The sequence below is a fragment of the Carassius auratus genome, chromosome 8 (assembly GCF_003368295.1).
Source record: "Carassius auratus strain Wakin chromosome 8, ASM336829v1, whole genome shotgun sequence".
In the NCBI taxonomy this organism is placed as follows: domain Eukaryota; kingdom Metazoa; phylum Chordata; class Actinopteri; order Cypriniformes; family Cyprinidae; genus Carassius; species Carassius auratus.
The window spans coordinates 11,495,032-11,516,133 of record NC_039250.1 but is presented as its reverse complement, the minus strand read 5'-3'; the positions used below and the strand labels follow the sequence as shown (position 1 = coordinate 11,516,133).

Genomic DNA, 21,102 nt, shown 5'->3' with positions numbered 1-21,102 from the left:
CCTGAAACATTGTGAAAGACACACTTCTACATTGTTGTAGTCAGCTGATTTTGTACGATGATACCACTGCATTGGAAGGTTCACAGTAAATGAAATGAATGAAACCTTTTCTGCCTCTTTATTTATCACGCAAAATGTGTGCACAATTTTAATTGTTGATTATTTACTTATTAGTTGATTACTATTTACTTGACTAAAACCAGTAGCTGCTTAAATGTTGAATGTTGCATTATTACGCCGACAGGTGGTGACATTTTATTGTCTTTTTATGTGAATCAATGAATCATTCACTTAAACGACTCGCTCAGAATCACTAATTCAAAGAACAATTTGTTAAACATCACTGATTTATTCAGAATCTAAACTGCCTTGAAGAGTGAGGCATTGATTCATTTACTTCACAGATCCGTTTAAAATAGTAACAAGGACTTTAATACTAATATATGGAGGGAATCCATTCAGGAACGATACAAGCCAGTGTATTTGTTTGCGAGTCATTGAATCATTCCCTCAAACGATTCTTTTTCCAAACAATGATTCACGGTTGTTTATCGGTGACGCAGGCATTTGATTCTGTTTAGGCTTCGTTTGAAAACCGTTTTCCACGGTTAGTCAAAACTGGAAAAGTAATGGGAAATATCTTGTCTGAAATGTAAGTTACTCAAAGCTAACTTCTTCTTTATTGCACATTGGTTTGAAAGCAATATCATCGCCTAATTATTTTTTTTTAATGAATTTTAATCTGCTGTCAAACGATAAAGCAACACATGAAAGGCTAAAACGCTCTAACGGTAACGTTTTTATCAGGCTCTCTTCGATGATTTAAGTAACGTTAATGGTTAAGATCTTCTTTTTTTTACAACCTGAGGGGCCTATTTCTTTTTAACAGGACATTGTTACTAACCTGTCAAAACGAAGCGATACTTTATAAAAAAACATTCATTTGATATTTGATTGAAATACACCATTACGGTTTCATTAGCTCATCGATTTAGCAGTAATCTCATATCAGAGACCATCAAGCAAGTTACATGCAATAACCTGGGGCTAAATGTTAAAATATGATCCAGACTAGCTAATGACCCTATTACAATCGACCCAGGAAGCTGAGAAAGAGATCCTCCAGGTTCTGCGGTGCATCATGCAGACTGCCCTCTGCTGTATCATCATCTTACTATTACAAACCGGCACCTAATTCATCCAACCAACACAACTAATAATGTAGCAAATGAAAAAGGGAAGATGGAAGGGGAAAAGCCCTCCATGTCTCCCTTATTTTTTCTTTTCCTCTCATTGTCCGCCTCTTTTCTTTCTTCAGCTCTATGATGTAAGAGGTGAGTGTCCACCACCAATGACCTATTAAATCAGGCTTCATTCCCTCAATTTCTTCGCCAAACAGGCACCAGACAAAAATGTCTGTAGAGACTGACAGTCAGAGAGAGAGAGAGCACACAGGCAGACCGACAAATAGGGAGAAAGGAGGGACGAAATAGAACCTCCCAATCAAAAATTATTGCAGCTCCATGAATGTGTCCTGTAAATGTTGGCATGCTAATTGTGCATTTATAACATTTTTTAATGGCTTGTTAATTTACCTCCCACTCTATGATTGCACTTGAAATGAGTTAATGACTGTGGGGGGAGAGTTAACAACATGCCCTGGCAGACACAATATTTCCCTCTTATTTATCAACCTGGTCTGGGAGAGAGACAGAGCAGCTTTGACTGAATGAAGGGGATGCCTGCCGGGTGAAGAAGTTAAGCTATGGGGACATATATATACCAGAACTGTAAAAATAGAATTAATGTTTTAATTTTCGTTTACCCCTTAAAAAATATAATAAGACATAATTACGAAAACTGCATTCAGTTGGAGAACAATTTTGTCTTTTTAAACATAAAAAGAAATTGGAAAAACAAAGCAATCATACGATCAAAACTAATAACACGCCACAGTGTGAAAGACTAGTAAAAAAATCTGTTTTTCTAAATCCTAATATTAGCTATAATTCAAAACAGACTCCCTAACCAGCATTAGAGGAACTGCTTTAAAACTGTAAATTGTAAATTACAAGCTAATAATAGTTATAAGGGAAACAGTTTCATATTATTAAAGGATCAGATTTTTAAACATTTTTTAAAAACACTACTAGGTACTAATTTTATATTTTTAATCAATAGGCTACTACTGTGCTTTATATTTAAATATATATACATATATACATATATATATATATATATATATATATACATACACACACACGTTGTACTGTATGTTTGTGTGATTATTACACTTAAATACAAAAAATAAAACTAGACATGCTTCAAGTTCTACAACAAAGACAGAAGCATAGTAATTTCAGTGAATGTTTAACTTAGTATTTTGATATAAAAAATGAAGATGAAGTATTCCACAGAGAGTGAATTGTTTATTTAAACTTCTTGATTTTCGTGAGCCTGCTTTATTAAAATGAACCAGATTTCCCAATTCTACATATGAAAGAAAGCACAGTGTAGGAGAGTGCATTTTATTATTCGCTACACAGTCAAGCCGTGTGTTGAATAATAATAACCTGAAATAGTAACCTCAAAAAGTAGCCTGGTAACACTACTGGAATACTACTTTCACTACTTCGAGTTATTTACTGCTCAAGACTGGCCTTCTTAAACATAAAGCATGTCTGACGGTAATATTGATGTATGACCTGCATGCAGTGAGTATCGGGAAATGAATAAACAAACACATAAACTAGATAAGAGACTGGTGCTAACATGGTTAGTAACGTCTCTGGCACTGTCCGTTCAAGTCATTTCCTCCAATCTTCCTCAGCAACAGGACATGCCTTGGCGACATATAGTCGAGAGGCTATTGAGTTGCTAGATTTCTTGCTGTAACCCGGGCAATGAGACAAGAGAGCAACACTCAGCAGTTCAGCTGGAATCCTAAACACACTGTAAAGGTATGTTTGTGTTTCTTAGGCTATTTGATGCTAGAATTAAAGAAAATAGGTCCCATTTCTAAATGTATCAATGAGGTTGATGCTCAAACCTTCAATTTACTTAACATTTCATAACTATTAACATCTTTTCACCAGGGCTGAAATCTGACCTGAATAGAGAGCGAAATGATTTGGGAGGCACTTTAAGGTAACACATTCGTAACTTACTCCACTGGAACTCCACTCCACTCCTCACTAAACAAGCCACTCTATCAGTAAATGCTAATCTCCTAATTAACAAGCTAATTAGGTAATTATGGCTTTGCAGAAGGATGCCTAAATGAATTATGACAACACAGTCATTGCTTTCTGAGACACCTGTGGGCCCCTTTTTGGCTGTCACTACCAAAAAAAAAAAAAAAAAAAGTAAGGTGACAGCCTGTTCAGGTTTCAAAAACTTAATTCTCTTGAAAAAAGAAAAGAAAAAGATGTGTATGTTATGAGACAGGGGCTATTTGTTTTGAGCCTGTCAATTAAACCTGTCAGATAAGAACGAATTTGTGACTAATTAGCACCTTATATGCATAAATAAGTGATAAATAATTGAGTGTTATTAAATATTGAAGAAATAGAAAGGAGCTATGCACAGTAGTATTGTGATAGATTTGTTTACATTTTTTAAAATAATAAATAATATCTACATTATTATTTACATCAGTAATATCTACATCATTATTTAACCACATTTTCTTTTGCAACTCATTTTTATGGGACCTTTTCACAAAATTTGATGACATTTTACAGTTACTAATTCTTGAACCATTTTTAATATTTTCTTTTTTTTATATGTACTGTACATTTATAAAACTATAGCAAGTGTTACATTTAAAAATTTCAGAAAGCTAGTTTATGCTGCTGCATAAGTGTATCTAATATAGTGACTGAGGGAATGTCAGGAATTTTACATCTTTCACTCTTTTAACCAACTTAATCAGTCTATGTTTGTTGTAGTTTTCGGTCATCACTATAAAAGTTTACCCAACTATGATGACTTCCTCTTCAGAGAACCCTGCAACTGTAAAAAGGGTCTGTTATGCTTTTAATGTTTTGTTTTATGATGTCTGATAAAGTTGTGATGCAGAATCTGGTATGCATTCAATTATGCATAGTTTTTTTTTTTTTTTTTTTTGAATAATGTTTTTCTCTCTAAAAGCACTGGAGTAACCACTTGGGGTGAAAAACTAGTATGTGTAGGGGGGAAAGAAAAGCCTTGTGTGCTCATTAGTGAAAATAATCCTGAACGGTGGGCTTCTGTCCAAGAGCAATAATATTAACAATATTCTTACTGACAACAGTGAGGTTATACTGGCCATATTTGGGAGAAACTTCGGCTGATATTTTCAAGACGCTCAGTATATAGGCGTACTGCTCTTTAGGTTGGCTGAAGGAAGTGGGCAGTAAACATCCAATAATAGAAATTGTGTTTATGTTATTATGTAAGCATGGCATCATGACCACAATAAGCTGAAGTGTCTTTTTTTCCCCTCCCACCAAAAGATTTGCTGTCATACTTGGGGAAAATGAATTATGTTGACATATGGCTGAAAACAATGGTGGAAAGGCATTCAACATAAGGCAATGAAGAATCATGCAGTGTTGTGGAGGAGAGGATCTGGAGCTGTTCCTTTGAGCCCTCTATGACAGGTATACAGAGCCACCTGACAGCACAGTATTTCAGTGATAAATGTAGTGGGTCTGGGACTTCCATTCACTAAAGTCAGGAGTGTGCTGGGCTGATACTTCAAGGTCAAGTGAATATGAAAGAGCCGAACCACACAGCTTGCTAAAAAGAACGATGCTTCCTAACTTCGAAACTTCTAAATGCTATGTTCATGTGACGTGCTTATAAACACAGATGTTGTGTTACAGCATCGTTTCGTGATTTTTGAATGTGTGTGATTTAAAAAAAATCATAATCTGTCAGCCACATGTGCTATATTCAGTCTAGTTCCTTTACACACTGATAATAAAAATGACAACGACTATATAAATGAAGGTGAAACATACGCACACACACATACGCACTCAGTCGCAGCCAAAACAATTGAATTACGGGGCTTGTGGCATGTTGTCTTACTCTGTGATATGTGTGAAATGGTTAATTAAAGGTGAGCTCATTATTCTTGCTCAGGATCCAGTAACTGTGTTAACATGATCCATGACTAATATATCACCCACTTATTGCACCCGAAGAATTTAATCAATTGCTCTGAACACCAATTCATACACAAGAGTTGAAGTAAATATGCCACTATAAATTCTACTGTTTGATCTGTATTGTTCAGGAGGATTGATGTGTAAATCAAAAGCCAATGGTTGTGTATTAAATATGGTGCTTATATTAAACTATTACAGAAGAACACCATGTTGTAGTTTATTTAGGACCATATAGCAGATATTTTCAGTCTGATATTGCCTAAATATAACATTAAATTACTCTACACAATGGAAGATGCAACTCAAATAGTTATATAATATTTGTGTATTTATCCTTTAAAAAAGGAATTCAAAATCCAATGAAATTCTAAACAAATTTAGAACAAATATATTAAACATAAGCTAAAAACAGTGTGTACATGACCATATTTTTGGGACCTAAATATATATATTATGGAATGTCCCCATTAAGATGACAAAATTTCTGAGTAACATTCAATCAAGTTTATGTAGCAAATATACAGCAAATACACTTTAGTTATTAAATTATGCAGTTAATGCAGCAAATATACAATATGCACTGTCCTTTTTTTTTTTTTTTTTTTTTTTTTTTTGCAAAGTCTACATGTATTTTGCAAACTAGGTTAAAAACACTTGCCAATTGGAACCGATTTTTAACGTATAGATGAAACACATATAGATGGTTTATATCAAACTGAACAATAAAAAAACGGCTGATTCAGACCATTTCACACTTAACATTTATTAACATGATAACAAAAAATAATAATAAAAATATACACCAGAAAAGAAATAGTTTTTAGTTTTAACTTCTTAAAAATTGATTTTTTTCATATTTAATAAGTGAAAATTAGCTCAATCTGTTACAGAACTTTGTGATTCCATAATCAAAACCAATCAAAATCAAATGTTTACATATATGCACTTTTATATATTTTTTTATATATATATATATATATACAAACAGACTCTCTGGCATCAAAATAAATGCTATAAATTGAATATCATGAAACTCTTGAAGCTCCAGGCATGCTGACAGATCCTTCTGTGCTTTTCACATTGTTTATCCTGATCTGGCTCATCCCAGAGGAAGTTTTGATTTTCTGCATATCTGATTATTCACTCTTTAATTAGCCTGTGTTAATTTCCCGTGTTGAGTGTGTCAGTGATGGAGGCAGTCCACTGGGCCTTCAGTCAGATCATGCACTATGGAACGGGACTTTCTGGTGCCAGCTTTCACAAATTCTCAGCGTAGCGTCACATGTTGTTGCCTTTGGAAGGGTGTCTGATTGACTTTCTTACTGTGCAAAAATTAACAGCTCTGTTTCCTCGGTATGTGTCTCCGATTCTTGGTAATTAGTCCCATCACATCAGTGGCTGTCATGTCACAAGTGCAACCCTGCCGTAATGCATTACCTCAGCTATGGCACCAGAGGATTTCATAATTAATATTAACCTGTAGGTACATACAGTGTCTCATGGCAAAGTGCAACTTTTTTTCTTTTCACTCAAAAATAAAATTGAAATTGGCTCCTTTGTACCAACTGATCAAATTAGTGCAATAATTATTGTCTGAATGCTTTCGAGCACTAAATATATAACAACATGATTTAAATAACATTAGATGAAATAAAAAAATATTGAACGCATCAATGCAATGTAATTAGATGTGAACTGTAAACTTTAATAGAATAATTATACAATTCTGTTATAATCTGTATTATACAAATTATACAAGTAGTGGAGTTAGCACATATATTTCCTTGGTAATCGTTTTTTGTCTGTGATGAGCTCTTATTTACCTCAGCACGAGAACAAAAATCCAACAAAACCGTGTAGGTATATGACTTTGAACAAAAGACGCGCATTTTAAAGCGCAAAAACGGCAGCCTACGTGAAATGTAGTGATTTGGAATCGAAAATACAGTGGTTTGGCGGGAAATCCAGAGTGGGTTTAGTAAAGACCCGAGGAAGCGCAGATATGTTTCAGTGTGTCTCTTTGCTTCAAGCCCACCGAGCAGTCTGCTACCATAGCAACTGCCAAGGAGCGCTGCGAAGCGCCGCCTGCTTTTGCAGTAGATGTCACCCTTGGCAACGGCCAATCAGAAGTTGATATCTCTCTGTACAACCGTAGCAAAGGTGCTGCGCTCTGAAGGCGGGCGTTCTTGCGCAGCGGGAGCCAACCGTTGGTCCTTGGGGCCGTCGCTCAACCGGGGACTCTTCGCTGATTGGTTCGCGACGTCTATTTCCAATATTATAAACATGTCCTCTGCTTTCCTGCCCCTGCGAGCACGGCTTGTTGGAGGCGACCATACTATGGTGTAAGGAAGCGAGGGGGCCCGTGCAATTCATTATTAGTTTGAATCAGACAATATAAAACTCCGACCTTTTGTTTGTTTTATTGGAAATGGTTATAATGTAACGGCATGTTAATACACGGGCGCTCTTTTAAATGAGGCACGCTTAAAGTGGAGACTTAAACGCTGTTGATTTGATGTTCTGGTCTCATCATTATCATCACCAGCAGTATCATTAGTAGCTAACTGGCATTTTGTTTTCGGGGGCTTCGGCGAGAAGTGACAAGAATCTAAGACCCCTCCTCTACAGGGCGGAGCGTGCATTTTGATGTCGATTTTGTATCTTTTTTTCTTCTCTGACACGTCCGCACTGAGTGAATGGCATTGGCACATTGTCAATCGCTCACTACCGCTGCCATCAAACAACATAAAGCACACACAGCCCGCGCGCTCGACTCATAAATTTCCGCCAGCAGATATTTTTGCGCATCGCTTTATGGCGCGTGATTAATTTTTTCGCCAGTTTTTCTATTTTCCCTACTGAAAGTGAGCAAACTTTTTTATACGTTTTTCTATACATTTTTTCCCTTACAATCTTTATAGCTCTGGTCGCCGGTGCTGATGGTTTAATTTATTTCACTCGGCTTATTTTATTTTCTTAGATTTATTTTTATTTTTTTTTGGAAAATCGTTTTAAAGGCAATATTTTTGCCTGTTGTTCACACTCAGTGTGCGTATTTTTAATTACATAATCATTAATTTAATTAATCGTTACTTTCCATCAAAGGCATGGGATGTTTTGCTTGCAACTCTTTGTAATACTACGGATTTGTCCAAGTTTTCCAGAAGTGCACAAGGCGAAATTATCCTAAGAAGACCGAAAATACGAATTCCAGACATCTTCAAAGGACCCAGCTCTTCTAAGAAAAAGACAAATTGGCATGAAGATTCGGACAGGATTGAACGGGCAAGCCACTGTCACCTGAACGCTGAAGTTTACTGAAATAATAGGCACGAAATAGCATCGCTCATTTTTCTCCGATGGACATTCGTACAGGAGGATCAAAGACGATTTAAATCTTTTCCATAAAGTGATTCCTGGGACATCAATTCTACTATATTTCATCCAGCGATTTATCGTATCTGCTGCGTTGCTTCACGGTCAATATTTTGTGCACGTTAGCGACCCGTTAACCACCGCACATGAAATAATCAAGTTGTTTTTGCATGTGCATTATCCGACTTTAATTTCACCCATCTCAGTGACTGAGCACGAGCGCATTGATTGTGTTGCGGCGGACTATGGACGAGCAAGCCCGGATCATGCAGGCTCTCGGCGGTGTCAGCCTGGCCGGTCACTCGGTACAGGGAGGCATGGCTCTGCCGCCTCCACATGGACACGACGGAACCGATGGGGATGGAAGAAAACAAGACATCGGTGACATTCTGCATCAGATCATGACCATCACCGACCAAAGCCTGGACGAGGCGCAAGCAAAGTTGGTGCATTTTTACGTTTATATTGTTTTGTTCAGAAAGTATTTATATTCATGCCTTCTCATTTGATTTGTAAAATAGCGTACTAGTGCTTCCACTCTCACGTTACAACAGCTAACTTTATTTTACAGTTCTGTCCACTCATTGAAACCCTCGTCCCAACTCTAATTTTTCACAAATGTTAATATAGCCTAGTAATACCTTGAGTAACGTTTGCATCTGAACTCCAGGTGGCCTTGTCACAGGTTATAATGACAATATCTCAAGTTATAAAGTTTAGACATAATGTCATAGTTACTTTTCACTAAACTTGTAGCTGATATGAAAAACTAGCCTCTGAGAATGATACACAGGTAAAGTAGCCTTACACAACACATGTGGGCATCTCATTAAAAGTTTCTACATCACACTTTCCTACTTCTAAACTTAAGAAGGCCTTGATACTTTTACAGCCCTTAGCAATTACAAAATGTTTTTGTTTACAGTGAATATAAATATTGGCTAGTAATTTTATGTAGCTTTGTTTTGAACTTCTGTGATGTGTCTAAATCCAGCTTTGCCTATATGCTTTTATCACCTTTAAACTAATGCAGTTTAAGGTTCAATTTAAACTTGAGACTTGATGTCTTTTAAAGTTTAATGCGAAGGAATTATGAGTTTTAAGTGACTATATATCAATCTCGTTTCTTGCTCCCAAATGGCACAGGAAACATGGGCTCAACTGTCACAGAATGAAGCCAGCTCTCTTCAGTGTCCTCTGCGAGATCAAAGAGAAAACAGGTAAGATAATGCATGCCCCAATACAAGGGCAAAATTACGCACCGACATCTCAAGAAGAAAAAAGCAACAATACAGTACCAGTAATCCGTCAGACACCGCCATCTTTACTAGTCTTTCTTTCTTGCTTTCTTTCTTTTTTTTTATTTTATTTGGTCGTCAGCGGGGTCCAGTTGTACCAAGCCAAATCTAGCATCCACATTTCCGTTTCTTACTTCTGAGAATGAATAGTAATAATTGGATTTCTAAGAATAAGACTGTGAAATATGCACCGATGAGCAACCCCCCTCCCTCTGCGTTGCATCGTGAGGCTGAACTGAGTGCCTTCTTCTGGGGGCATGTATGAGAGAGAGGCACCCCGGCAGTTCCCTTGTTTACAGCGCGCTAGTCTCACACCATCCATTTAATCTTTCGAGACCCACTCTTGGTGAATTGTTAGGCAATTATGCATCTTCGAGATACTCTTCATTTGTCATTGTGGATATGTTTAGAGCGGGGTTGGTGTTGTATATCAGGCTTGTTTTGTTTAATTGTACTACTACGAGCCCAGTGAGCGTCTACGCGTGTTCGTGGTTCTGAGCGCGGTCCAATTCCTGCGATCCTCTGCCTAATTATGCGACCAATTTACTGGATAATTATTGGCCGTATCGGCGGTCCTGCAGTTAATTATTGCCCCCATTTTATTATGAAAGACGCCAGCGCTGTGAAGGTGACATCGTTCTCCGACACGTGCAAAGACGCTTGGCTTTATAGTGTCGTCGCCGTTGTTGTTTTTTAATTATTATAATTTTTTGTGTCTCAGTGTGTGAAAACGAACTTGTTATTTCTGATAAGGAATTATCGATATGCCATTTATTATTACTTTGTTGGGAGCCTAACTTGTAAAAAAAAAAATGTTTAGACCATAGGCTACACATGGGACAATATTTAAATCCTAATAATCTTATAATAATTTATGCAGTTTTTTCTCAATACTAGGTGTGTTTAAAACTTAATCTGGATTTCTTTATCAGTAATTAAATACAAAGTGGTTAAAAAGTGTAATAAACTGTAAGTTGTCACTTTTGCACCACTTAAAAATTTAAATTGTAATTAAACATGATTTAAGTGTTATTTTATTTTACTGAGCACTGACGGAGGCAGGTGTTAATATTTGTTTGTAAATTTCAATATTTAACTAATGCAAAACATTGATCCTGAATGGCAGGCTTACTTTAATTTATCACTAACACCATTTAGGGACCTTCTGTAAATACATTTTTATTGCAGAAACACGAACGCAGGTTATTTTGCTAAATGTTTACTTTCCTGTGTCTCGTGTGTGACATCACTTTATAGTAATTAGAAGTGCTTTATAGAAATTAAGAAAAATATATTTTAGAAACAAACAGAAATATCCGATTTCCACTTTTTTTCTGACATTCAAGCACCTCTGAAATAGTCTGTCGCGCGCGCACTGTAAATGAAGTCCAATGATATACACAGCATCAATTCAGCACGTGCGTTAGTAAAGCTATACAGCCTGCCCCAATGACACGGAACATTAGCATATGTCACTGTCTCACAAAAGACAGTTTATTTTTTTTCTTTGAGGGAAGAGAATCAGATCAGTACGTCCAGTAGCTTAGTAGATGTAGTTTTATATGCAGTTTTTCCTTTATGCTGCGACGGTTAACAAACGCGCGTGATTTGCGCAAAGGCGCGCGCGTTCTGCAATCATGCAGGGCGCAGGTATAAAGAGAGAATGACCACATAACCAGATATGCAGAATCCAGAGAGACCCTAAGATAAGGGCCATTTACCAGGAATGTGCAGTATGTATTACTGGATAATGCGGAAGGAGAATAGCAGAGCGAAACCTGTAAGGTGAGCCCAAAATACAATGGCAAACGCACTGAATTAGACTAATAACTGTGCTTTTGTCTTTGCTTTTTAATTTTAAGCATAAGAAAAGTTAATTTACAGTTTTTTTTAAATAAGCATGTTTTTGAGTGCTATTTAAAAAATAAATGAAGTAAGCTTTATCATATTTATGATAAATGTATGAATATTAATAGGTTCACAAATTACACATTTAATTTTTGATAAGGAAAGAGATTGTCAATTCACATACTAGAGCTTAAATCTAGTTTTTGAACAAAGATGAGTACAGTAATGTAATGGCATTCAGATATCAGTTCATGTGTTTATCATATCTCAGTGTGGTTGTATAGGCAGATTTGTGGCCTTTGTGTGGCTTATAAGCAGAAGTGACTGGAGGAAGATCATAAAACTTAATGAACTTCTCGGCCGTTGGAGGTTTCAACTGCGGGAGGGCAAGGCCCTGATCCACTGCCCGGTCTGCTTGAGTTGTTCTTTATGCCTGTTCAGTAATGGAGGGAATGAGGAAAAAAAAAGATAAAGAAATTAATTACTAAATGTTGTCGCTGTATCGTTACAGCTTAAACTGGCTACTGTTGTGTCTCAAGAAAAGATGAATAGTTGCAAGACAAATTATTATTATTATTCTTATTTAATACATTTGTATTTACATTATGTGATCTGGTGTGAGGTGTTTTTTAAATATATATTAAATGAAAAAAACAAAAATTAAAAATAAATATATATAAATGTAATATATGTAATATTTAATAAGTATATTTAAATAATACTTAAATATATTACATTTAATATATATATATATATATATATATATATATATATATATATATATATATATATATATATATATATATATATATATATATATAATTTTTTTTGTATAGTACTTTTTACGATACAAAAAACTACAAAGCAACTTTACAGTAAATAACATTTCTACAATATTTAGTAGTAGCTTATAAGTGGTGACTCAGAGTTTGTGTGCATATGACAGGATTTTTCAGAAAAATGTATACAAGATGTAGTCAACCAGACGAAGAACATTATTAACTGCAATTATTATATGATGCAATCACACTTGTAGCAATATTTGTTAGTTCTGTTTGTATTACTAATTAATTGTATATATATATATATATATATATATATATATATATATATATATATATATATATATATATATATATATATAATAACTTGTTTGCTTATGAGTGAATTGTGTGTATTTATAGGTGTACTCATGCAATACTTTTCTTTCCAAAGTCTATTCTTGTGTTTTAACAATTATCCATTATTTGCTTACAAATGCAGTTAAATGTAAGTGCATTTATTGCATTATTTCTGAAAAAAATTACAAATAATGTTACACTGTACAAGTATTTTGATTATTTCAAACCTACCTCCAGCTGTTGACTGTGGTTCCATGTGCACCTATCATGTTACGTTTAATACAGCTATGTCCCTTATTACATTATAGCTCTAATTAAATATGCATAAAGAGTAGAGTCCCTAAGTATGCTAATTTTTTAAATGAGCTTGTTTACTAGCTCAGTTGCTGTAATCTTGCTTAATCCTTTTGACGCTGCCTGTTTGAATGGTTTCTTTTTTTCCTCCGTCTTAACGCATCCGGACTAATTTCCTAACAAGCTTCATTCTGCTAATTTGTTTATTAACTCGCAAGTGAACACAAGCATGATATTTTCCTGTTCCGTACATGTATGTTTGCTTTTTATTGTTTTCTGCTATGTGAGATAATATCACGAAAGCAGATTTTTTTTTTTTTTAATTGTTAAATGGTTTTAAAAATAGACTAGTGCAGCAGTACCGATGCTTAATTTACCAGCTATAGCGTGCAGGTATTGAGTGATGAGGGAAGCTGTCGCTTTCTTCTTTTTTTTTCCTCCACAGGCCCGTTGAAGGACATTGTCTCATCAGAGTGATAAGAGATACTTCCACTGATAAGCATGCTACTACTGCTACTCCTTGTTGTTGTTGTTTTTTCAGCCAAACGCTTTTTTTTCTCCGTTAACGCACCACACACATACCTAGTGAACACTTAGTCTCAGAGCAGTATTTTGCATATCGTACTCAACAGATGTGTTGAAGAAATGAGAAGTTGAGGGGTTGTTGTCAGGTTTTGGTGCAGTTGCAGTGAAAGAACAAATGTGAAAAAGTTCCTGAAAGTTATCGGACAATGCATGCACATTTAGCACAGTCTCTGCAACTTGTTGCACACATTCTCTAAATTTACGACTGCGGTGGAGATTTTTTATGTTTATCTTTACCCAATCGTTTTTTTATTACAGATTTTAAAAAGTAGCAAAACTTCAAAGTTGCATCACAACTCAAATTTAGCAGTTATTATTATTATTATTATTTTTTTTTTTTGCAATTAGAAATCTTCATAATTTAGCTTAGTGTGTGTGATTTTGATATTGTACAGTTTGTGCCATGCAGTCACTGCTAAATGTATCTCTCTTTATACAATAAGAGAAAATGCTAACAACTGCCAGTGCTGATGTATGAATAAGTTCCAATTGGAGAGATTTCTTGGCCTTGTATTTGTGAATCGCAGCAGAGAACAAGAGCTTTGAAAAGATGAAACATTCATTGTTGCTTTTGGATCTGATGCAAAGGGGGCTTAAAGGCGAAAAGGGGTAAATCAAACCTGAAGTGTTTTTACTGTAGCTATGTAAACAGTGAGAAGTAAAAGCTGTGTATGTACATCTGTTTGTAGAGCGAGCAAACAGAGATGATGTGTGTGACTGTTCGGGATGCACGAGTGTGTTAAGAGTGTGTACCTTTGCCTCGACTATGAGAATGTCAAGGATGTGCGCGTTTACACCCCGAAACTGCCTGATCTTAACTTCTTATCTCTCATTGCGAAGGTTGTGAATGACAACCGTCGTGTTGACGAGTACAGAAACGCGCCGAGTTAATTGTCAGATTAACCGCAGATTACCACGAATTCAAAGTCTTGTCGGGCTGATAGGTTTGAGTTGTTTTTGGGGTCCCCGGGGCACTGCGGAGAATCGGCATGAAAAAATGTTCTTTCTTTCTCTTTTTCAAAGAGTGGCTGGGCTAGATGATGTGAGGGAGAGAGGGTGGGTAGAGGAGGAGAGGAGAGAGATACATACATGGCGGATAAATGGATAGAAGCTTTTTGCAATGCAAAGCTGTCTGTAGTGTTGGGGAGCTTTCTTGGCACTCCACTAACAGCTACTGGAGGCCCTGAGTAGATTTCCCCATTGCTAATGCCCTAGAAGTATTAATTCACTTTGATATGCTAATTAGAGGGCATTATGCAAGAAATGAGATTAAGTGGCAGCGTGAAGTCATTTGCCTGTCAGTAAATTGAGTGTTTTTAGCAGGAGGGGTTTGTTTTTTTTCTTCCCTTCGACTTTCTCTCGCTTTTGCATTTAAATGAATCAAATGAAGGGAATATGGCAGAATGCTTGAAAATCATTTTTTTGTTAGCAGATGCTGTTTTTTTTTTTTTTTTGCTGTCTCTTTATTTTTTCCAAGTATCTGTTTTTCCAAGGAAGTTTGTGGTCTTTGTGAGGTGGCTATTTATTTCATGTTTTTCTGCAGAATCCTTTGAAGTCCATGTATTATACGATGTCATTCGCTTCCGCTCCTGCTAACATTTCATTTGGAGGCGTAATTAACAAATCAGATTATTTTAGTTTAATTTCTGTGGATCTTGTATTGTGTCTAATCCCGGTACAGCGATGGAGGAATCCCAGCAGGAAGGGTGAAAGAAGTCTTAACGTGTGAAGAATAAACTTGTCTGGTTTGTTGCGAGAGGGAATACAGAAGTGCAGCGGCGAATTGAGGAAGACCTCTGCTGGGTTGACTGTGTGCTAATCAGACGGCGGCATGTGTGTGTGTGTGCGCGCGCGTTGTTTGCTTTCTCTCCGCCGGTAGAGAGCAGGGCTGGCGGCAGCAGTGGCAGATGCAGCGGGAGCAGCGAGGAATAACAAAGGTGAAAGATTACCTCCATATGGCATTTCTGACCAGGAAAGAGAGAAAGAAAAGGAGGGGGGTTAGGTGTGCTCTGAAGCAACACTCCTTTCTGAAGTGAGGTTTAATCAATACAGAGAGATTACAGAAAACTGTTACAGGGCCAAAATCATAGGCTCCTCTTTCTCTCCCGGTTTCTCTCCTCTTCCCTTGTTTGCTGCCTCGGCGGCGGCTGCCTGCCTATTGACTTGTTGTTTTTCTGACCTTTGACTTATCAAGTTCAGAAACGGGAGGTCTGGAGGAGAGACTGCAGGAAGCCGGCAGTGTGGCCCCCGCTGTGCTGTTCCCCTCACACACACACATGCGCGCGCACACACACGTACGCTGTTTTTCAGCTGCGTGTTGTTATTTGTGCATCCGCGGCGAGACCCTTCTTTGTGCACTCTGAACCGGCTGAATTAATTTGTAGGCACCGTCGTAATTAACCACATGCGAGGCCGGCTAAAAGCATTACCTTGAAAAAAATGGAATGCGAGGATTTCGAGAGTAAGCGTTTCTTAAACCCTCGGGGACCATTCATTTTGAGGCGCCCCGACAAAGCGGTAATGAGCCAACTAAATCTACCCTGAAGTTAATTTGACATCTGCTGGGTTATTGTTGTTATTACTTGAATTGTTATTGTTCTATATTTTTTTTTGCCATTTATTTTCTGTTTTTTAAATAATAGGGTGGTAAAATAATCTGAAAGTGATATTTTCAGTATCAATTGATTGGATTATTATGAATGTGACGGCTCATTTTAATACTCCGTAATTACAGATTATTAATTAATGAGAGAACATACTCATTAATTGTTTGCTAATTACGAAATAACAAAGGAGCACTTAACCATGAAACTATGAAAAATTGACTCCGGCTCGTGAATCATATTTGTGTAGGTGGGAAGCCGTGCGTCTCAGTCTCTTTATGACATCATCATGAACCCAGTCGTTACGATCCAAAGTAAATATTAGTGAGCACCACCCTCATCTCTCGCCTTTAGTTACAATAGCACAATCTTTTATTTATTTTTTTGTTTTTTTTTCAAATGCCTGAGTAAATGTATGCAGCCTGCAATAGAAAGCTATTCAGCAGTGGAGACAATTGACTTTGGGCTGCTTTTTGTTCCCGTCTGCCCCAGCGATGCGTCTGCAGTGACAAGATAGTGTAAGGCAGAATGGCTTCTGCTCAGCTGGGCGCCTGGACTCCTGAATGCCGTGGCCTCTCTCTCTCTCTCTCTTTATCTATCTGTCCTTCTCTCTCTTTCTCTGTTTCTTTCCATTACATGACTTGGTGTTTGAAATCGAGGAAGAGTGACTGCTATCTTCCTCACAGTGCCGTAAAACCCTTTGCTTTCTGCTGGTGGAAGGTGGGTATGGAAAAGAAAGAGCAGATGAAGGAATTAACAAAAGAGAAAGCGAGGGTACGGATGGATGTCAGGCTTCCGAGAGGTAAAAAGAATGCAAAAAAAGGAGAAGGGAAAATCTGTAATCGCAAGCATTCACGTGCTTGGAGCATTTGTCTTTTTTCGAGGAAATGTTCCCACTCTGTGCCTTGTCAGACATATTTTTACATATATGAGGCTAATCTACTTCTTGTTGCATATGGCAAAGGCTTTGCGGCACAAATTACGTGCCTATGCACAAAATGCACCTACATTCACATCAGTATGATTTTTCACTGTACTTATTCACCATAGCTTCAAATCTTTAACTGAGAAAAAAAAAAAAACATCAACAGTTGATTTTTTTTGTTTTTGTTTATGCTTCCTGTAACACATTTGCTATGCAAATAAGCCTTTTATGGTGTAAAATTTTGGCAGGATTGTTGCGAAATGTCTCGATTGTGCATTTAGCAATGGCAGAGGTGGTGAAAATGCTGTTGGAATGGCTCAGAATGGCTCTGTTTTTTGACAGAGACAGAACATGTTGCAGGTCAGATTCAAACCTGTTTTTCCCACTTGAGCAGCAAGGTTCAGTGTGTCTAGATTTACAGCTAACATTTAGGCTTTTTCAGTGATTGTATATCTCAGCCTCCTTTGGGTTCAATAAAAGGTATAGTGTCTTGATAGAAAGTGTGACTTTAATAAGCCACTGCAGTGTTTCTCTATATGTGGTCTGTGCATTAGGAAAGAGAATATACACCTCCCTGGAATATATACGGCTGTTAGAGACATTGTCTTGTATTTGCCTGTCTTATTCATAAATTGCCTCCTGATTCCTCCACACACACACACACACACACACACACACACATTTGTCCAACTCCTTCTACTCAGTCTAAGATGAGCTCACGTTTCATTTAATTATCTCTGACTACAGATTGCCCCTGTAACCTTTCTATGAGGAAGTGGACATTAAATAGTTGATCTTTTTAAACTCCTGGCCAATCAGAGCAAGATTTCCATATCCACTTTTAACTCATAGTTTTATTTTGTGTGTTTATATATAAAACACTAATTCTTTATGATATATGGTTTTCCCCCCCTACACTTTACCCAGTGTCACATGCATGCTCTTTATATACATGCACACACGTATTCCTCAGATGCGGTGACTGCCGCAAACCTCTGATGAATCTCACATCACCTTTGAATTGTCAGCTATCCTTCGCCGTTTAACTAAATTGTGCTCTGTATTGAAACATTAAATTTTCATTTAAAAAAAGTAAATGTTCCCACCCGGCGCCGCTGTTTTAATATTTTACATCCCCCCCTCACCCTGTCATCTGTATATGAAATAAGTGCAATTTGTGATGCGTTGTCATCAATAATTTTGTCACCAGGGCGTAAAAGCTGCGAAACACCCATCCACCCACAGCAGTGTTTGTGTCACATACGGAGCAAACTGTGATGCGATGAGCAATGCTAACGTTGGCCAAACGTTCTGGATATGATATTTGTGTAACTCAATTCATAGAGCGCTGTCTAACATGGGTCCCATTTGTTATTGACACAAGGTCCATGGGCTGTTATGTACAGTTTTATATAGATATTTTCAATATTGCAAGCAGTGGTACTGCATCCGGTAATGGAAATAAAACCTTTTTTTATTTTTCTTGAATTATTCTCAGTGTTGTGTTACATTGATTTATGTTCAACACGGCACTAAAATATAAAGCCAGGGCTTTCAACCAGAAACCCCCTGGGGGCTCATGAAGGTACTGTAGGGGGTCCTTAGACTTACATAGAATATTTTTACATATATCTCAAAGTGTATTTCTTCAAATGTATGCAAACTCTTTTATCATCTGATTTGCATTTATGTTATGTGTTGGACAACACATTGGCACAATGAATCAAGGGCATAGAAAACGAAATAAAGGTAGTTTTTTTCCAAGCATTTTTATTGATTGGCAGAGGGTCTAGTTGTGTGGTCCCCATGTCAAAAAAGGCTGACTGTCCTTTAAATTAAGGAAATATTATCAGGAGCCCTAGGTCACGTTTAGGTTTCAAGAACGACCTGGACAACTACAGTTGTGCAGTACTTACAATTATTCCTCCTTTACTACTCCTCATACTCTGGCATGATTATTAATTTTGCAGGTGATTGCACAGTCCGAGCGCATTACTCAATTCCGTCTCAAAATCTTTATAGTGTCCCACTGAGGTAATGTCCAAGTGCTTGCCGAGGCTTTCTTGGGTCACCACTCTGGTTGCACGACCCCGATCCGCACGGCTATCCAGCAGAACCTGCATCACTGTCAGAATGCTTATTAGCACAAAAAGGGTCAGGTGGGAGGGGAGGGGAGGAGAGTGGTCCTCTCATTGTAATGACATCGCTATTTATAGATCTCCATTTCATTAGCCTCCTCTGTTTCAGTGGTGAGATTTCCTCAAGGGGCAGAAGATGCAAGTCCATATACTTCCTCATGTACCGTCCTCATGTGTGTAATATGCAGTGTTTGTCGATGCACACTTGTTTTTCTAGGGCAGAACTACTACATAGCCATAGTCTCTTTTCCTGTATTAAAATAATAATAATAATATTTGGATTCATTTTTGTAGGTATAATATGGTTGAATTTATGTTAATATTTATTTATTTACATTTGTAATTTTTTTTAATGAAGTTTGATGATAGTTATTACATGCATATATTTTTTAGAGAAAGTTAACAGTTTGTTTATAATTGCATGGATATACTGATTTCCTAAGTTCACCCTTCTATGCAAAATTTGACATTATAAGGATTGTTTTAAAAGTAGTTAACATGTGGAATGTGTTTAGAATATCTGGCAAATATGCACATAATATTATGTGCACAGTGCATTTTTCGAGCTCAGGCAAGTTGCCTGATGTGTGTGCAGAAATCCAAATGTTTCCTTTAATGGTAAATTAGACTGAAGTATAAGTCTGTGTTTTATTTTTTAGCCTAAAGCAGCATTTCTGGGTCTTATTCTCCCCACAGCACTGCTCTATCCTCTCCTCTTCCTATTTGCACTCCTCAAATGAAGTCCCTGTGCCATTGTTCCTTCAGCATTTCATACGTTAGAATGATATATTGAAAGCAGAAATGGGAAAAAGACTGCAACGCAATGAAATTTTAATCAGCGTCTTCTGCTGCTTTAACAAGGCAAATAATTCTTATTGGCTGCTGTGTTAAGATTTCTAATATTTAATTCATAACAAAGCTGGCGTTATTCTGCAGCGGCCTTGACAAGCCTCGCTTCGCCTGCATGGAACAGCGTTAAAAAGAAAAACCTATAAGCAGACGTAAACGTCCGGAAGCTAGTGGGCAGAGTCCTCAAGAGTGGTTTCTAAAAAATCGACTACTAGGCATTCCTTGGATTTAATCGCTGGAGGGGTTATATATCGATTGATTTGCACTTATTTATTTAACATCAAGAAACCGGCCTAATGCCATCGCTCACTTTGACTGTGGCGTTTTCGGGTTAATGCTCACACGTTTAATGCAACCCCCCACTTTTTTTTTCCTGGTTAAACATACACTCCCTTAAATAAATGGCCCTCACATAGTCGACAGGAAGTTTTAAAGCTAACCCGCTACTATAACTGAAAAGTTAAATGCTAATGTTTGTGTTTTTGTGACCATGGGGACATTTACACTCTTGGGTGAGGAAAGAAGAAAAAAGGTATGCAGGCTATGTAGTGTATCTCACAGAAAGTAAACTGTTTAACTCCTGACTGAACGAGTGAGATTTACTCACGTGTTGCTAACGGTGCTGGAGGGAATGCTACTTTACCCACCTCTTCCATTTTTATAAATCCCATCAGTTAAAGAACCCAAAAGCCTCAAATAAATGTAACATCGATAACACTTAAAGGTACTTACTTTGCATGTACTTACTATTAAAATAACAATTATTTATGCATAATTGCATCTAAATTACCCTGAATCAATACCTAATCCTAACCATATAGTAAGTACATGTAGTTAATTAATACTCAGTACTTAAATGTATAATTACACTGTAACAAGGACAGCTTAAAATAAAGTGTAATTGTAACAT

The 21,102-nt window shown here is 37.0% G+C and overlaps 1 protein-coding gene and 1 long non-coding RNA gene across 10 annotated transcripts in view; both read left to right on the top strand.

Annotated features, from left to right (window-relative positions):
* Positions 1-566: 566 nt before the first annotated feature.
* On the top strand, positions 567-5,345 carry LOC113106736 (uncharacterized). Its single transcript, XR_003292562.1, has 4 exons — positions 567-652; positions 2,831-2,960; positions 3,096-3,147; positions 4,497-5,345. It is a non-coding gene; the product is annotated as an uncharacterized LOC113106736 (long non-coding RNA).
* Positions 5,346-7,446: 2,101 nt separating this feature from the next.
* The window catches only part of LOC113107279 (pre-B-cell leukemia transcription factor 3), an 84,251-nt gene continuing 70,595 nt past the window's right edge, over positions 7,447-21,102 (top strand). For 2 of the 9 annotated variants that reach the window (XM_026269665.1, XM_026269663.1), the window contains exons 1-2: positions 7,447-8,973; positions 9,672-9,751. In XM_026269665.1, coding sequence (XP_026125450.1) covers positions 8,777-8,973; positions 9,672-9,751 — 277 coding nt within the window. In that variant the 5' untranslated portion in view covers positions 7,447-8,776. The remainder of the gene's footprint in view (positions 8,974-9,671; positions 9,752-21,102) is intronic. The other 7 variants (XM_026269666.1, XM_026269664.1, XM_026269671.1 and 4 more) reach the window with 4 other exon arrangements.